General features: G+C 46.8%; 1 protein-coding gene across 1 annotated transcript in view; it reads left to right on the top strand.

Moving 5' to 3' along the window:
• The first annotated feature begins 7440 nt into the window (after positions 1-7440).
• Positions 7441-18580, top strand: part of TSHZ3 (teashirt zinc finger homeobox 3) — a 64175-nt gene continuing 53035 nt past the window's right edge. The window contains exon 1 of the mRNA XM_030457973.1: positions 7441-8233. Within this exon, the coding sequence (XP_030313833.1) occupies positions 8194-8233 (40 nt within the window). The 5' untranslated portion in view covers positions 7441-8193. The remainder of the gene's footprint in view (positions 8234-18580) is intronic.

Genomic DNA, 18580 nt, shown 5'->3' with positions numbered 1-18580 from the left:
GGGAATCAATGACGGTGTCAGATTTTCTTAGTTTCCACATTTCATCTGACCTGCGTGGTGCAAACTCCAGTAAGCGGTGAGAGGGCAGCGCTGCCGCTCCTGCCCGCGCTTTCCCGGACCTTCCTGCGCACCAGCGCACCGCAGCGACCCGTCCGCGGGTGGGGGACTTGTGCGTGGGGACCCTGAAACGCGTCCCGGGGGAGGGACAGGGGCGCAGCCCCCAGACCTGCCGGCGGGGGGTGCCGGGGCCGCCGCCTCAGCTGTTCGGCCTCGCCGGGGCACCCCGCTGCCTCATCAGGGCGGCTGCTCCCGCACAGCCGATTTGTTTTATTTTAATTAATTTTTCTTGATGAAGACTGTTGGGTGCCAGCGGGGCGCGGGGGAGGGTGGGGGCAGCGCGCAGCTCCGAGGCCTGCACATGGTCTGCGCCATCCGGGTCCTGCGCTCTTCGTACGTAATAAATTTAGTGGAGCCCTTCTAAACGGTAGTTGCCGGGCATGCCGGGGAGCGGGGATTTACGACCCGGCAGCCCCTCTATGTCTTTCTTAAATGCCCGCTGGCCGCGTGCCACGCCGTGGCCTACGGGCCCTGCACAGTGTCACTTCTGGGATCAAAGAGGCGCGTCGAGGCGAGGAGGAGGTGGGAAGGGGGAGGAAGGATAGGAAGGAAGGAAGGTGGCAGGCGGGGGCTTGGGGGGCTGCGGGACCGGCCGGTTGTTATCCTCAGCCCCCCCGGCCCTGGGGGGCACCGAGCTCCTCTCCTCCTCCGAGCCAGCTCTTTGGGTCGGGGACTGGGTCTGGTCGCTCCGCCTCGGGGACGATGGCAGCACGCCTCTTGCCTCGGGAGTCCAGGAATTAAGCAGTGGGATTAAGCTGTGAGGCTTGGAGTGTCCCTGCAGCCCGTTATAGGTGTGTTATTGGCAGATGGATAACTTTTTATTAAGAGAAACTTGAATATGTTAATGCAAGCACTGTGTGCAAATCACTAAAAAAATTCAAAACAAAACAAAAGCCCAAAACAAACCTGGAAAATAATTTTCTTTGAAAAGAAGGGTTTTGCTCGGGGTTAGGAGTTATCAGTTTCCCACTTCATATATTTTTCCTGTCTTATTTTGGGGGTTTTTTTTGTTTTTATTTTTTGGGGTTTTTTTTTCCCAAAAAGTGTATCTGTGCACAACAAAATCTTTATTGCGTTAAATCACAGGCGGACAGCAAAGGAACAGCTGTGTTAGCTGTGCAATGAAAACTTCCAGGTGATGCAAGAAATAAGAGGGGAATCCCTTTCCCTTCTTCTACAGCCTCCAAATGCCTTTCAAATTAGCCAGCTCAGAAGATCACTGCCAGTCTCCACAAAGGCGCTCCCAAAGCCTGCAGCTAGTAAAACTTTGTACAGGTAAAATTAGCTAAACCCCTTCTGCTAACACAATAGCTTTTGTTGTCACATATGGTGGAGTTCCAGGATCTGTAACTATTTTTAATAAAAGGTTTTCCTACTGCCCAAGTGAATACATTACGCTACAGTAGCTCTGAATGGTATCGCTTATTTCCTTCAAAGCAGCGGCCGATTGTTTCTGCAGAGACCCTAAGTCCTTTCAAGGGGGGGAAGTGATAATGCAGCGGGACTGAATCGCGACGATAGATCTTATTTTAGCATGCATCACCTCCAAAAGTGCAGTCCCGTGGAGAGCGGCAACTGCCGAGGAAGCGAGGCGGGGGAGGTTGAGGCGAGGGAGGTTGAGGCGAGGGCGAGCCCGGGTGCAGCAGCCCTTCCCGGTCGAGAGGCACAGCAAACCGCAACGGTGCCTCTCCCTGTTCCCTCCACCCTCCCCCCCGCCAACCGTGGGGACTCCGGGCCCCGACTCGCCCCGTAGGAGAGGAGCGGCGGTACCCCGGCAGCGCCGGGGCCGCGGAGCTGCTCTCGCCGCCCAAATTGTATTCGCGAATTTGCTGTCAGCGAGCAGGGGCTGCTCAGCGGTCAGCGTGGGGCTGGGGACTTCGCCTCCTCTGGGGAACTGCGGGAGAGGAGGGGGGAAGAGGGCGGGCGGAGCGCTCCCGCGACGGGCCGGGGGTGCGGGTCGTGGTGCCCGTTCCGCCAGGGGCCGCGGCTCGGGGGAGGGGGTCCGGGGGCCGAGCCGCCTCAAGAGCTCCCTCGCAGCGCCCGGCGGATTCCTGAGCCAAAGTTCTTATTCCATAGCCCCCCACAGCCCCCTCCCCATGGGCTGTTTGTTTTTGGGTTTTTTTTTTTCGAGGGGTGCGTTTCTGGTATCTGGGGTTAGGTGAGGAATTACTTTTAGCTGCAGGCGGAAGCGAATCGATTCGGCCAATATAACCTACAGCTTAAAAGGAATGCTTCAAAATAGTAAATCACTGGGCGTGCTTGCACTTTCTTATCTGTTTACCCCGTGCTCTTCCCGAAATGCTTGGTCCTGATCGCAAGGACACCGCCGTACCAATTCTGATTTTTCTAGGGATTATTACACGTCAGAATTGCAAAAATCCTCTGGACAATTTGCAGGCAAAACATCTGGTTCGTTAAAGCAAAGCTACTGGACTAAGACAAACAAACTTTGCTGCTGTGTAAATTCACTTACACAAACAATTTACATTCAAGCAAAGATTTTAGCCCGAAGAAAAAACTTATTCATTTGTATTCAGAGGTTTGGGAATTCATAGGCATTTAAAAATAATTTGCTCTAATAAAGTTATGTAGATATTACAAAATGTCTTTGTTCTTTTCTCAGATTATTATTGCTGTTATAATGGTTATTGACAACACTTTGTGTTTTACAAAAGTGGAGTATCGCTTTCGGTCGTGGGCAGTGGTGTTTTTAAACAAACTTGTCAGATCCATGTTCATGTCCACCAGTCTTAATGAAAACTGTTTCTTCTTTGTTCTTCGCCTGGAAAAACCGAAGTACTTTTAGTACACTTTTTGCATTTCGATGGGGTGCCACAGAGGCGTTCGGAAGAAGCCGGATTGTTTCAGCAGCGGGTGCCAGGCACTGTTGGGGGCTGCCGCGCTCCCCGCGCCTGCCCCGGCGATGCCTCCCCGCTGCTCCCGGCTCCGCCTGCTCCTCCCGGGGCTGCCCGGGAGGACCCGCCAGCAGGTGATTCGCCGTGCCCGCGTCTGCTGCGGGGATGCCCTCCTCCCGACCCGGCAGCCCGGCCCCACCTGCTCGCCCCTGGTTCGGCGGCCCAACCCCGCCTGGCAGCCGGCGCCTGGAGAGGCCCCAGCTCGCTGCTGCCCATCCCATCCCATCCCGCCTGTGCGGGGACACCCAGCTGGCTGGGACCTGCGGGGTCAGTGGAAGGGCTGGAGGCTCCCGCAGAGCCGGGCTGGTGCTCGGGGCCAGAGGGGAGCGCCCAGGGAGGGAGCAGTTCGCACACCGGGTTTGACCCCTCTGAAAAGCAATCAAGCGATGCTAACAAATGAGTCTCCGAGAGCATCTACACACTCACATGGGGACCTCGACGCACGCTTCTCCCTTCCTTGTTTGCAAATGAACAAGTGGCGAAACATCAACACGCTGCTCGAGAGAGAAAAAGGTTAAGGCTCGAAACACTCTGGTTTCTACGAGGCAGCTGCTCCAAGTTTAATAAACTTGCTTACTGATCCTCCCCGACCATTCCCATAACCAACAGTAAATTTCAATGGCCAATTTCAAAGCTCAGCCCGCTCGGACCAGGGTGGTGGGAGAGGAGTTTCATTGGAAAGTGTTGGGAGTTTTCATGTAGGGGAATGAAATGAGCAGTGAAAATACACAAAAAGGAAGGGCACGGTGTACACTGTTGAAATATAAAACATTCTTAGCTCATGGAAAGTTCAGGAGTGATGGTTATTCAATTATGCGACTTATAAATAATTGGTACCTTGGTTTAAAACTGCTGGGAAGAGCGAGATTAGAGCTGAATCTCATGTACTGAGCCTTTGTAGAGGGAGCCTGTACAGTCATCGATTTTTATGCATTATGTTTGTAAATGTTACACTTAATAAAATGAGGGCTTCTGTCTTTCTGAAATAGACTGAAAATGATGCACATGATGGAATCTGAATTTCCTTCTGTAAGTCGTATGATAGAAAGTTCAGTATTTTTTTTTTTTCTTCCTTAAAATCTAGGTATACTTAACAACCAAATTATTCCACAACTTTCTGAGCTTTTTGGCACTAAGAGCTGTGAATGCTTAAGTGCACTGCATGTGTCTGTATGCAAGTACATCTGCTGCCTTTCTTTCTTTTTCTCTTTCTCCCCCTCACACACACGTGAGAGTTGTTAGTGCTAACTGAACTGAGTACACGTTCCTCCTATTACTGATTACGGGAAATTTAACATTTTTTTTACTCAGCCCCCAGTCTCCGTGCACTGCTACAAGCCTAGTGCCCTCCAAGGCCAGTGGTTGTGGGCCGCCCTGGGTAAAGCAAGGTAAGTGTGGTTAGAAAAACCTCACCATAGAGTAGGGCTGGTGATTTTCTATCAAATGTTTGTTTTAGTGACACTGTTCAGCTGCTGAGGTTGTAACCTGCCAGTATCATCCAGGCAGGCTGTACTTCTGCTAAAGGGAGAACTCTGCTAGGGAATCTGTTAAAATGCACATGGCACTAAATTAGTAAATACGTGCATGTAGCTGAGTATGAGGACGAGGGGAGCACTGCACACCCTTGGAGCTCAGCAGCTGAGGAAGGCGCAGCCGCCGCTCCCCGTGCAGAGCCCCGGCCCCGCTCCGGTGGCCACCGCAGCTCCGCGCCCTGCGCCGGGCTGGGAGCCTGCAGTGCATCCTGCGGGCTGAGTGTGACAGACCGCTGCTGGAAGACGGGCTAGTTTGGAGCGAGGGAGGTGGAAGGAAAAAAGTTCTTGCAACTTTCAGCCCCCCCCAAACTACTGACTGGCCGCTGCAGCGTTTTCCACATGATGCCCTGCAGCCCACTAATGGAAAACAGAACAATTCCTAGCGCTAGAGAGGACTCTTGCACATTCAAGAACAGCCTTTGCAGGACTGAAGCGACTGAACACGACGTATCACTTTTATTTTGCTGTAGTTTTCAGGGCGTTTTATCGGTGCCTGGTGGCAGTCTGACCTTCCCCGTGCCCTGTGCGGCCGGGCAGGAACAAAGCCGGCCGGGGCCCGGCTCCCCGCGCCCTCAGCGGGGTCTCCCAAAGTTTGTTCCAGTCTCTCCCGCTCCAGAGCTGGGAGAAATCCTCTATGTTGCGCAGTGCCCGCCGGCTCGGCAGGGCAGCCACCCCCTGAGTCCGAAGTTCACCATCTCCTCGCCTCGGTTCGTGCTCGGTCCCCAGGCAGCCCCGGCGCCTCGGAGCCGGCAGCGCAGCCGGGCTGAGCGCGGAGCGCGCCGCGGCCCCGGCAGCATCCTTCGGAAGAGGGGAGGCGGGGGGGAGTCACACACGACATAAATTATGTAGGTTTTCTGTTTCCTAATTCTTACTTAGAGGGGGGGGAGGGAGAGACGAAGAACGAGTTATTACTCGCAGCCTAGCGCTCTCTGTTTTCCGAGGCTGTCTAACATTTGTAAATACTTATGCTGCGGCTGGTCCCCTCCTTCCTGCTTAAGTTGTTTAGTATGTTGGTTATTTGTACCGAATCCCGGTCTGTGTTGTGTCTGATGTGTTGTCGCTGCAATGTGCAGCCAGGGTGACACTGATGGATGCGCCAATGGTGAGACGGACAGATGTTAGGGCGGATCTAGCGGCATGCACCGCCACAGCGGAGGAGCCCGCCCGCCCGCCCGGGGCTGCCAGCGCCGCAGCCCCGCGCCCCGTCCTGGTGCGAGCGCTCACACACACGCACACACACACACACACACGCACGCAGAGGGGCTTTTTTGGGGAGGGGGGAGAACGTCTCAGCGTCGCCTCTTAAGTAGATCTGATCGCTCCTTCTGTCAGCAGATACTGTAACTGTGAGCAGCAACCAGCGAGTATCAATGAGATGGAACTGAGCGAATTTGGCAGCAGAAGCGGCAATTGACAACTCACCATTTTCTTGTTTGCAAGAAATGTTTCGTTTTTCCCCAACAGTAGCAGTTTCCCGGGGACTTTAGGCGACTGCGGTTTGTTTTTTTAATCCTATAGATCAGCTTAAAAAAAAAAAAAAAACCCAAAAAAACCCCAAACCAACCCCTCCCCCCAAGAGAATCTCGTAACAATAATTATATATATATATAAAAAAAATCCCAAACCTTGCCTACCCTTCATGTAACGTGTTTGAATTTCCTGCAACTTGAAAAGAAAAGCAAGAGCAAAAGAGCGGCACGGCGGCTTTATAGGATGTGAAGACGCAACATCTGCACTTAGTCAGGTATTTGGAATTATCCCAAATCTCGAAGAATGGGGGCGAGTGGAGATTTTTTTGATCTTACTGTAAGAGTGAGATCATCTTTTTTTTTTCTCCTCCTTTTTTTTTTTTTTTTACCCCTAATTCCTCCTCGTGAACTTTAAAAAAAAATCGCTGTGTTTTATCGCTGTCTATTTCCTTTTTTTTTTTTTTTTTTTTTTTATTTCCCCCCCCCCAATTATCCCAAGCACGGGTGGCCTCGGCAGCGCGGTGTTGCGGCGCGGTGCGCGGTGCCGTGCGCGGGCGCGCAGGGAGGCCGGCAGGGGCCCCCGCGCGCCCCCCGCGCCCCGGCCCGCCCCGCTGCTGCGCGGCCCCGCCGCCCAGGGATGCACAATCAAACTCGCAGCACATCGATCCGCCGGCGCTCGCTGAACTGAGCGCGGCGGCTCGCCAGTGAACTTGGACCAGAAAAAAAAAAAAAAAAAGCAAACCAACAAAAAAAACCAAAACAAAAAACCACCACCAAAAAAACCAAAACCCAACACCCAAAAAGAGAGGGCAAAACCAACAACAACAAAAAGCCCTAGAAAGAGGGAAAAGTGCTCTTGCCCGACGAGTCGGGAGCGCTCGGTCGCTGCCCGTCCGTCCGGCGGCCCCGCGGGGCAGGGCACAGCGCTCGTCGGCCGAGACGCCTCCGTTAACGGCCGCCGACCGGAGCGGCCCTCGCCCGCCCGCCCGCTGGCGCGAAGCGGAACCCGGGCGGCTGCGGCGCCAGCCAGGTGGGAGCCGGAGGGCTGGATGTGTGCGGGCGGGCGGCCAGCAGCTGCCCGGCGCGCCGGTGGGTGGGGCCGGGGCGGGCGGCGGGGCGAGGCGGGGGGCCCGGGCTGCCGCCGCCACCGTCACCTCGCGGGGCTGCGGGGCTCCGGGGGCCGGGCCCTCCTTGCCGGGGGGGCGGGGGTGGGGGAGCGGAGGGGGCAGAGGCTGCGGGGCGGGGGGTCGGGAGGGTCCCGTGCCCCGGAGTGGTGGCGATGGCTGAGGGGGGGGGCTGCGGCGGGGAGCGGGTGTGCGCGGGGGCGGAAAGGGAAGGGCTGCCGGCGGGGAGCGTAGCGGGCAGTCCTGCCCTGCCTGGGGGCGTCCGGTGGGCCGAGCTCCTCCGCCGCTACGGGCTGCTCAGGAGAGCGGCGGCGGGAGAAGTTGGGCGGCGGAGGAGGGGGGGTGCCCCGCTGCCGCCGTCCCTGGCGAACCCTTCGCCGCTGCCGTGGCCGACCGGCGCCGGGCGGTCCGGCGGCGCGATGCGCAAAGAGTTAAGGTGCCGTCCGGGGCGGGAGGCGGTGGGAGTGCGGTGCCCCTCTCCCTCCGTGCCGACTAGTTTGAGTGACACTGCGATCATCTCGTTTCCCTTCAAGCTTCGCCTGTTGCCGCCGCCGCCGCCGCTCCAGCGCCGAGCCGGGAGCCGAGGAGTGGAGAGCACAAGCTGAGGCTCCGCCGACTCCTGCCAAGAAATCCCCTGTCTTTATGCCGTGATCTCCCAACCCGGCCAGGCACCGGGGGCGCAGGGTGGGGTGGGGGGGACTGCGGGATCTCCCCAGCCCTCCCGCCCGCACACCTCTTCGGGGGGCTTCCCCTCCTCCTTCCTCCGGGGCGATTTGTCAAACTTCCCCCCTCTTCTGCCAGCAGCAGCAGCAGCAGCAGCAGCGGGGCTGTCCTCTCCTCTGTGCCGCCTCCTCCTCCGCCGCCGCCGCCTCCTCCTCCTCCTCGGCATCGTGTATGCACAGCAACAAAAAATATATCCCCAACCCAGCCCTCGAGCCGAGACTGGAGCAGCTCACCGGATCTCTGGGGCTAAAGCAACTCTTCCCACCCCCGCGCCCAGGCAGCCCCCCCCCGCCGGCGGCCGCAGGAGCTCAGCATGCCGAGGAGGAAGCAGCAAGCGCCCCGGCGCGCAGCAGGTACGCGAGCCGCCTTCCCCGGCCGATTCTGTCTCCTCTCGCTTTCCGCCGGCTCTTCCATAACCGCTTTCCAGCGGGCTGAGCCCGTCGGTCTTTGCCGGGCTCCCCCCCTGCCCCGCTCCCTGCTCTCACACGCTGCATGGCTGGGATTTTGCAGAGCAACTCTTGGTCTGGAGGCTCAACGCTGTGGTTTGGTTGAGGGGGGGGGGTATTTAATTTTATTTAATTTTACTTAATTTTATTTATTTTTATTTCGGGGTGGCAGGAGTGGGGGCATGGAAACCCTCTTCCTACTTTGGTGCCTACTTTGATTTATTCCCAACTCTGCCGTCACCCGACTCAGTTCTGGGGGCAACACTTTGTGAAAGCCAGAAGGGTTATGTGCGGGCACAGGCTCCATGTACGCGTATGATCTGTTTGACCAGGGATGAGGGAAAGAGGCGAATTTTCTTCATTTTCAGCCCATACTTTGGCATCTACTTTGCTTCTCTCCCATGCAGTGTTCTTTCTTCTCCATCCCCTCCCCTCAGAGGCAAATGCTTTGTGAAAGCCAGTGAAAATACTCTTTTTTTTTGTGGGTTTTTTTTTTTTTTGGTCGTTTTTGGTTTTGTTTTCTGTAAAAAGAGGTAGGATGTATATGAATGCATGGCATGCTGTGAACGAAGTGGTAGGGACAAAGTGATTTGGAGACTCGTTACTTGAAGATCCAAGCCCAGAATTGGTTCCTTTGCCCAACTCTTTATCTTTTTCTCTTTTCCCCTTATACTGCGCTGGAGGAGTCTGCTGGACAGACAGACCCACCTAGTTGGTCACTTTCTTTGGCAATCTCTGTTGTTAATCCTATTGATTTCTTATTTATGAGTCCAGATGAGAAGCTGCAAAGAAAACCAAAGGGGGAAAAAAATAGAAAAAAATGGTCTGTGTATTGTCAAATGACTGGCAAATGTTTCTGATAGTGCTCTTAAAATTTTATGTCTTTATTTTTTTTTTTTCTTTCTTGAAATACTTTGGGAGGCTTTGTCCTGGTGAGGTTTTTTTTTTGTTTGTTTGTTTTCTTTTCCTAATGCCAGAAATGTCAACTCCTGTTAAACTTAAGCAGTATGTTTTGGAGAAGCCAAATTGAAAAGAAAACAGTTTTAAAAAGCCCCACATAATTTTACAGTAATCCTTAGTTTGTGGGCTATGTGGGCTATAGGATATGTGGGCTGGAAAAGGTTTCCTTGGCCTGTTGCCATCCTTGATTTGATGGCTGATTGATCGTCTGTCATCTGGCTGCCTTTGATCTATTCATTCCCGATAAACATCAATAAATCACTTGCCATGGTAACGCCAGACTCGGTGACGTCACACGTGGCCTGTCAACTCTGTCAGTGCAACTTCAGGGGCTCCTGGCTACATGGGCCACATGGGCACTTGGCCCAGGGCTTCCAGAGGCACGGGGCTGGCTTAGGTGAGGGAACAAGCTTGGGTTTGGTTAGGGAGAGGTTTGGGGGACCCAGAGTGGATACAAAGGGAAGCTCTCTACTGAGAGGCCAGGTGTAGAAGTTTTCCAGAGGCTCCTTGCTGGTGGTGCATTTGTGGCTGGGCTATAACAACTCGAGGCAGGTAGCCCTGCAACTTGGTTGGGCATTGTTAGTAAAGGGGCTTTGGGAAATGTGACAGTGCTGTCACACCGTCTGACAACTTCTCAGAGTGGTGCAGTTTGATTTTAGTGAACAGCAAGAGATTCAGGGAGTACTACAAAATATAAAAACTATGTCCACCTTTCCTTTCTTCCCTGACCTATACATGGACTCATCCAGTAGTTTTGAAATACATAAATAGACTTTTTAGCAGACTTACTCCAAATACTAACAGCTAGGAAGTTTGGGAAGTTTTTGCAGTAGGGTAGTGCTACAATCTAGCAATCGATAGGATAGCCATATACTTCCCGATAATATTTTGCATTTCTGGCTAGTGTCATCAAATAACACTTTTCAAATACATTAAAAAATGAACTTTTCCTAATACTTGGGAAATTTTATTTTGTAACATTAATTTAGTTATGCAAAGTCAAGCTCTTCCAAGTATTTGGCATATTTGACCATGCTGTATGCTGAGCTCTCTGTAGGCTGGAAGAAATTGTTTCTGCATTAACCACACATTCTGAGGTATCTTTCTTCCTCCCTCTACCATCCTCCGTCTCTCTCTCCTTTCTCAAGTGAATCATCCATGATGTGTGATCTATCTTTCATATTTAGCAGAAGTATAATCTCTTTAAACTTTTAGCTTTTTGATAGCCCCATTAAACATTTAGTATTGTGCATAATTGCTTCCCATTGAAATGCTGTTTTATTGGTCACATTGGAAATGTTACTTTTTCTCCTAGCAGTAAAAGCAAAGGCTTTTTTTTAACACCTTAAAATCAGCTAAGAAATAACAGGTTAGTTAAGAAATATTCATTACAAAAACTTGACTGCAGGACTAATAGGAGATGGAAGAATGGTTTTGCTCTATCAAAATGACCCGTCAAAACGACTTTGTTTCATATTTGATTTAATTGTCTCTCTCCTGACAGGCACATTCATCAATAGCTTAATGGTCAATCAGAAGTTGGCAGAGTGAGTGCTTTCATTCTTTCCCATACACTAGCTTTGGCTTTACTTTATCAAAATGCCTCTGCCTAATGGATATGGGGGATGTAGAATGACTGAAGGACTACTTATTCGAGAAGAGTGAAAAAACAAGAACATTTATGCTGTTGATAAGTGCATGAAGATAAATAAGTGAGCTGCATGAGGTGTTTTATTTTAAGACAGAAGAAACTTACATTTTTTTCCCCCCCCTTCTTTTTGGCTTCAGAGCTGCAAGTTATAAGGTTCATGACTGCTTTTGTGGCATACTGAGAGTGATGACAAATTGATTGCTTGGTACTGAGAGAGAAAAAAAGGTGGTGGTGGGGGGAGAATTAAAGATGTCTGCTGATTGGTAACTCAGGAAATCCAGTCCCCAGCAACCTTGAGAATACTCGAGAATTTTTTTTCTCCAAACTGAAAGGTCCGCTCAGCCATAAAAAAAGAAAAGTTGTTTTGCCAGCTTCATTAGTGTTCACCTAATTAGCTGTAAACCTGATGGATTCCTGACAGCTTTAATGATTGGAGATGACAAGCTCCACGCAGTGTCATCCAGCAGAATTAGGTTTGCAGCTAGTTTGATGTAATCAAGTTGATATTACACAGTCCTGGTTGCCTTTAGTTGTGCATTAACTCAATTTTCTGCTGCAGGTGACAAATGGGCTTTGGTACCTGGATAATCATGTCATAGGAATTAGGGCCCTTTTAATGGTCTGGAGTAGAATAACAACAACAAAGAACTCTCAGCAGCACAGAGCTCGCAGACATAACAGACAGGTGCACAAATTCTTTATGTCTAGCCCAAGTGTTAACACCACACTGTGGAAGACTAAAGCTGTCTCTGAGAATCAAGAATCTGGAAAAATGATAATTTTGGTTTGTTTGCTTAGAGACTCCGGTGAATGTCATTGATAAATTTGGGAGGAAGAGGCAGGGATTCCAGGTTAATTCCTCACCTGTTAAAGCAAGAAGATGGGCAGAATTGCTGCTCCAACCACTCCTGTCATTTAAGTCAGGAGGAAGAAGGTATTTACTGGTTAGAGGCTACTGTGTAGGAAAGCTAAAGATACTGTATTTATAGAGGCCAGTCTTGTTCATGCAAACAGTAATTATCTATCCTTAAATTATAGTTTTCACTCATGGCTTTTTTGGAAACCTATTTAAAAGATGAAGAAAATGTACTTTCTTCTGACAGAAATGACTTAATACAAATTTTGTATACATATAAAGTGCGTCTGAGGAGGGGTTGGGAACTGATGATTTGTTGGAAACTAACTTACTTTATAATTTTTGTTTGTTTGTTTTTTGTTTTGTTTTTTAATTGAATAAAACAACTACTGTTTATTAGCCCCAAACAACCACACTGGGTTTTCAACCCTCTGGAAAAAACAGACTTGTGCCCATGGTATTTTTTTTTTCTATGTGGTATGGATTAAACCCTGGAGATACTTCTTGGACTTCTTGGACTCTTCACAGTTTTGGTGATTACATTAAAAAGGTGCACATGGTCTCTGTGTACAATGAAATACATTAAATTTATTTTTCAGAGATGTGGAGCAGTTCCACTTTTCAGGATCTTAAGTGTTCTTGCAAGTTACCAGCACCTCCTGAGCAAGGCTCAGGGAGTGCACCACAGCAATACAGGTGCATATCCAGGTTGTGCAGCTGGATTTCCAGGCAGCTCCGACTTTAGGAAGTTAAATGCTTGCTTTAATTTATGGGAATTGCTTGCAACTACATAAATACCCCAAAAGTAAATGTAGCGATAAAGCAGACTACCTATAAGGTACTTGCAGTGTCCCTTGGTATGTTATTTGCCTCCAAACCTGCCACATATTTCTCTGTTGGACAGAGATTCTTCCTAGCAGCAAGCTGACAAAATGATTAATTCTGGCTGTCCTCTGCTTCTTTAATGTTTTTTTGTTTGTTTTTTTAAAATATTTGTTTTATTAATATTATTATTATTTTCAGCAAAGTGCAAGCAACAATGCAAAAAAAAAAAAAAAAAAAAAAAAAAGGAAAAGGGGAATAAATATAAAAAGGCCTGATAGATTTCCCTGAATATCTGTCTGGAAAAGAGAATTTTCCAGAATCAGATGCCATTTCTCCCATTAGCTTGACAGCTGTCAATTAGGGCTTCAGTGCTCTCCTGGGCCACAGTTTATTGCGTGCGGTTGATGTTGTCATTTTGTTCTCAGTTTTGCCTTGAGCACTATCATGAGCAGGAGTGAAATAGTCAATAACTGATGTATCAGCAGTTATTTCTTAAATTGGCTTACAAGTCTGCATTTTTCCTCTTTTTACTAAAGATTGTTTTGTAAAGTGATTAGAATGAATTGTGACTGCTGCAGGGTTATGGGAAATGCAGTGAAGCTAGGGTGAGTTAGCAGGATTAGAGTGGGTCCTTTTTGTCAGCCCTGTTTCCATGATTAGTGGGAACTATATAGAAATATCACCTTCAGGGTGAAGTATGGACTAAATTTTTAAGTGTGCTATGTGCACACTTATGTAGAAACATATGGTGGTAGAGAGTGAATGAAAAGAAATTATTTGCCAGGACGTGAAGTAACCTTACGTGTTATCTTCCTGAGCAAACCTTGGCACTCCTATTTTTATGGTGTAATAATCCATATTTTAGTCCAATGTCATGACCGTTTCCTAGCAAATCCAAGTACAGATTGTCAAATTTTAATAGAGCCCTATTTACACGGTGCTGGTAGTAGATCAAGTATTAAGATGCCTGAAGTGTTACATTGTCAAGTAAGAGTGTATGTATATGTATGGCTGAGATACAGCACCGAAAATCACATAGTTGCAGGGCAATCCTGTGTTACCTTATCTGTGAAATACTTCTGCATCATTTACTAAAACTATCTACCTCAGGTGTTTGAGTCTGATTTTTTTGTTTGTTTTTTTTCTATGATGTTTGTTGGGTTTTTTTTTAGGGATATTTTTGTTTGTTTTATTTTGTTGGTTTTGTTTTTTTTTTTCTTTTTTTTTTTTTTTTTAAGTTACATTCAAGTTGTGGTTTATCAGCTTCAAGTTAAAAACAAAAGGTGAATACAGTATATTGTATTTGGTTACAATGATATGGACTGGTACATCCAGACAGATAATATGCAGTTGTAATTAGGCTGAATAGACAGGCATTCATTTTTAAATTCTTTGACACATGCATAAAATAGTCATATAATAAGATAAGATGACAATTTTATGTTAGGTTGATAAAGTGTCCCGATACATGCATTTAAATGTCTGTAAGCCTTTTTTTATCCAGACAGATTAATTCTAGTTTCCAGCATTTGCAGTTAGACATTAATTTAATTTTAAAAATCCCACTAAACAATGGATGTGTTGCTTTTTTTTTTTTTTTTGCTTTTTTTTTTAGTGTGTGTGTCGTTACCTAAAGCAGGAGGATTGAAAAAATTTATGCATTTGATTTTTCTTGATTTTAACATTTAAAAAAATTGCATGAAAATTGGCTCAAAGGATTCAAAGCATAGTCCATGAGAGACTGTACTGCAGTTTTCTCAAGTATAATAATACAGAATTGGACATTGTCAGAGCTTGAAATTGTTTGTTACTATTTTCATAAAAAGAACTGTGAGAGTTGAAATAAGTAGAGCTTAATTTCAGAGACTGCAAGATTCATCCTACTGCATTTTCCCGATTTTGCTCCTGAAAGATACTTTGCTCAGCTCAGGAGACAGCCAATCTGCAGAATTTAAACACTTCTCATTGCAAGCAGCAACTTTAAGATATTTCTCAGAAAATGTTAAAAGGTTTTTTCCCCCAGGGTGTGGAGGGAGAGTGGGGAAAGATTCACCTGAAGGTCATAAAATATCTGAAAGCTCCTTGCCAGTGCCATTACCTGGCTTGTTCGGGCAGCAAAGGTGCGACTCTTCAAGAGCAATTTAAGTTCGTACTTTAGCCTTAATTACAAATTATTAATTAATTCTGTCAGGACACATGTTATTAATTATGACTCTTTTCTTCATGCAGACAGCTGTTGGGGATCGTGTAAGTTCCCTGTATTTGTTGGTGTGGGAGTTTACCAGTGAAGAGCAGTCCATTCCCAGCCTCCCGTCCTCTTCCCGCTGGGGCTGACTGTGAACCAGCTCTGGGAAACTTGGCTTTGCTTGGAATAAACACAAGTTTGGAAGTGATGCCGTGCGCTCACAATTAGTGAACATTTTTACGGAGGGGAGTTTTAGGTCCTGCCCATAAATAATTCTCGTTTTAGCCAGACTGTAGGGTGGTGGGGAGGTCAAAAGGGCAGGGACCAAGCTGGAGCGGGGGGAAGCAAAACGCTTTCCATGCCTGTCTGCCAAACTCCCGCCAAACTTATTGCATAAGTGTAGAGAAAAGAGCTGGTTTATTACACGTTTCAAATGATTCAAATTCATTTACTTTTGATATTTCCATCATTAAATTGAGCCCTCCGTTTCAGTTTCTTATGTGTTCTTTGTAGAATGCATGTTGCATAAAATAGGCAATTTTTAATGAACAATTTAATGTAAATCAGTTCTGAATTTAAATTAATATTAATGAATCTGTGAGTGAATTTATTTTGCATACGTAAAGGCTAGTAACTCTTTCACCCATACACTCTTGTCTTTATGTACTAACACGTTGGTTAGGTGAATTGGCTAGTTTCCATATTTCATGATTAAAAAAACTTGACTGGATTTTACATGTGTATTTGTGCTGGTGCAGCTTTGCACTGGTTAGTAGTTCTTTTAACAATGTTCTTGCCTTTATATTCAAATTTTTGTAGTTAACATTTTGCCGTGTTACGCCGCCATTTCTATATATTTCTTTCTCCTTTGGTTTCGCCTTTATGCTCAGAGAAAAAAATTATTCCAACAATAGTCACCACAGTCAAGATGCTTTCTTTCTTTGGCTTACCTCTAATGCATTATGTATTTAGGAATGATGGGATGTTCTATAATTAATTCTGTTAGATGTAATTGCTATAATCACTTTGATGCTACACATAATAAAAGTAATATGGTAAGCATACGTAAAAATATAAACACTTTATTGTAACGTTTTATTACAAAATCTTTAAAAAATCTTTTTTAGGGTAGAACCTCCACTTCCTTATTTTGTCAGAGCGACCATTTATTTTAAAGTACATTACTTAGAAAATTAATGAATTTTAGATATTGAAAAGACTCTGACTGGCAGGTTGTCTTATATATGCGTGCCTGTATCTCCCACTCTCCACTATTAAAGATACAGTTCATTAAGAAGCCAGTCTTTAGCGTTGCTGTAAGTAAGGCCTAAATATCACTGTATTATCTCATGAAATAAGAGTCACATTTGTACATTGTATTAAAATGCAGTATGCAGTAAACAACACAGAAACGAAGTACAGCGGAAAGCTTCTTTGTGGCGCAAAATTATGGGAAATATAAAATGTATGAAGGGCAGCATGTAACTCGAGGGGAAGTTTTTCAGGCATAGTCCCAAGTGGGAAAAAGACTATAGAAGGTGCTCCTCCCCCCATATTTTTTTTTTTTTAAACAAGTAGCTTTGAGTTATTGTTTGCAAACACAGTTTTTGATAGAGAGGAAATGAAAAAAATATGTGCAATGGGTTAAGCTGTGTAGCTGATATCCTTGATTCTGTAACAAAAAATGTTAGTGTGGCCATAGTTCTTAATTAGTTGCACACCATACTTAATGCTGCAAAGGTCACTTGGTTTTATGGTCCAGCTTCGACTATGAATTTGTATGTTTCCCCACAAATTTGTATTTCACTGTCTCACATTTTCTAAGCAATTGAGTGTGCAAATCATGGTTAAAATGCAAACTAGAAACAAGATTAGAAAAATACATTTAGCATAGAGAAAGAGGGTTTTTTTGTTTATTTTTTTATTATTCTTTTTTTTAATTTATTTTCAAATAATGCACAGCCTTTGCATGGAGAGCAGAAGTATTACATTTAACTTCTGTAAGCTGAACAAACAAACCCCAACCAACCTCTCGCCGAATTGTTCTGGGGAAGAACAGAACAGGGTGCCGTTTCTGAGTATCTCTGGGACTGGGCTCGGTGCCTGCAGTCCTTTTCCTGCTAGGTCAAGCCTGTTGCTGGAGGGCCAGATCTCAGCAGGGGCCTCCTGGAGCCTTGGCGAGGCTGCTGAAGACTGGCAGCCATCAGTCATCCATCTGTGACACAGAGTCTGTTTTTGATGGCAGGGATGATAAAAGGCCTGGGAACTGTATAGGCCCTTGTAATCAGGGCCAGTGCTGACATCCTTCTCAACTTTGACAGCTTCTTCCTTTTCTCTCTTCACCGCCAAGACTGTCTCAACTGGATTTTTTTTTTTCTCTCTCTTGTTTCATGTACTTGATCAGTCTCAGATGCTGGGAATTATTTTTTTCTGAAGGGAGGGGGAGTGTTTCTTTTGGTTTGTGGGTTGGGCAGGTGTGAGAGGAAGTCTGTTTTTTTTTTTCTTTTTTTTTTTCTTCTTTTTTTTTTTTTTTTTTCTTTTTTGTACTGTAGGCCTGTTGCTAATTAATGTTCCTCCATAAGATTCTGTCGGAGTTGAGTAATGTTTTTGATCTTTATGCCTGATAACTGCATACTTAATGAGATTTCAAAGCTGTGAGTGCAGCTCCCTACAATTATTGACAGATGCCTTTTCTTTGCCATTGGGTTCAGCTTCATAAATCCTCCTGCAGTAATGAGGTTCAGAAGTGCCACCCTGCCAGTGAGCTAATGAAAGAGGGGGGGAGGGAGGGAACAGCTCATGCCTGCCTGACACATTTTTTTCCTTTAAAATTTACTATGCAGATGTCAAGCTGTGGGACGATTACTTCAAACATGCTAATTTTTATCTTGCTTTTGTGTCAAGCCTGCATGCCATTTCCCCCCCCAATAATAAATAAAAATAGAAACCTCAACCTATTTAAATTTTATCATGGATCATAACTATTGAAGACTTTGATATATGTGTGTTCTTTTGCAGTTTCCAGTCAGTGGAGCAGTTTTTTGAAATCCGAAGGGCAGAGAGAGGATAAAAAAAAAAAAAAAAAAAAAAAAAGAAAAAAAAAAAGGAGGGGGGGTGGAATAAAAAAAAAAAAAAAGCCTCCTCGGCCGCCCATCGGCCTGCCCTAACCGTGCACTTGAAACATCAGAGATTTCATTTTAGAGTTCTGAAACTAAATCCTGGTGGAGAATAGCTGCACCATGCCAAACAGTCGATTTCCTTTTCAGCAGAGCCATACATCACTGACCCACCCTTCCCTCCCGACAGAATGACACGTGTCATTTATCACCAGGGCCCTGCCAGGCGGTGCGGGGGGGCGGGGGGTCCCTTCCCAGCGCTGCTGTCGCTCCCCTCGGCGCAGCCCGGCTGCGGGGAGAGGGACGGAGAGCGCCCGTGCTGGGGGGGGGGGGCTGGCAGAGTGACTGAAGAGGTTATGTTCCTCTGTATTATCTGCTAAGTCGCCTTGTTCAACCCCCTGAAGATTTTTCCCTCCTGTTTTCTTTTTTTTTTTTCTGGTTTTCCTTTTTTTTATTTTTTATTTTTTTTTTTTTAAGTTTGGCAGTTGGGACAAACTGGCTGACACATATCATTCAAGCAGCACCAGCTTGCTGGGGGTTGTGTAAATGAATCTGGGAGCTCTTGGTTTCACATGATTCAAACGTGCATTATTGAAGATGGATGTTCCTTAAAAAAAGATTGATGATGGATATCAGGCTTATAGTGCCATTTATCATTTTG

Source organism: Calypte anna, chromosome 11 (genome assembly GCF_003957555.1).
Source record: "Calypte anna isolate BGI_N300 chromosome 11, bCalAnn1_v1.p, whole genome shotgun sequence".
Classification (NCBI taxonomy): Eukaryota; Metazoa; Chordata; class Aves; order Apodiformes; family Trochilidae; genus Calypte; species Calypte anna.
The sequence above is the reverse complement of the archived record's forward strand: the minus strand, read 5'-3'. Positions and strand labels throughout refer to the sequence as shown.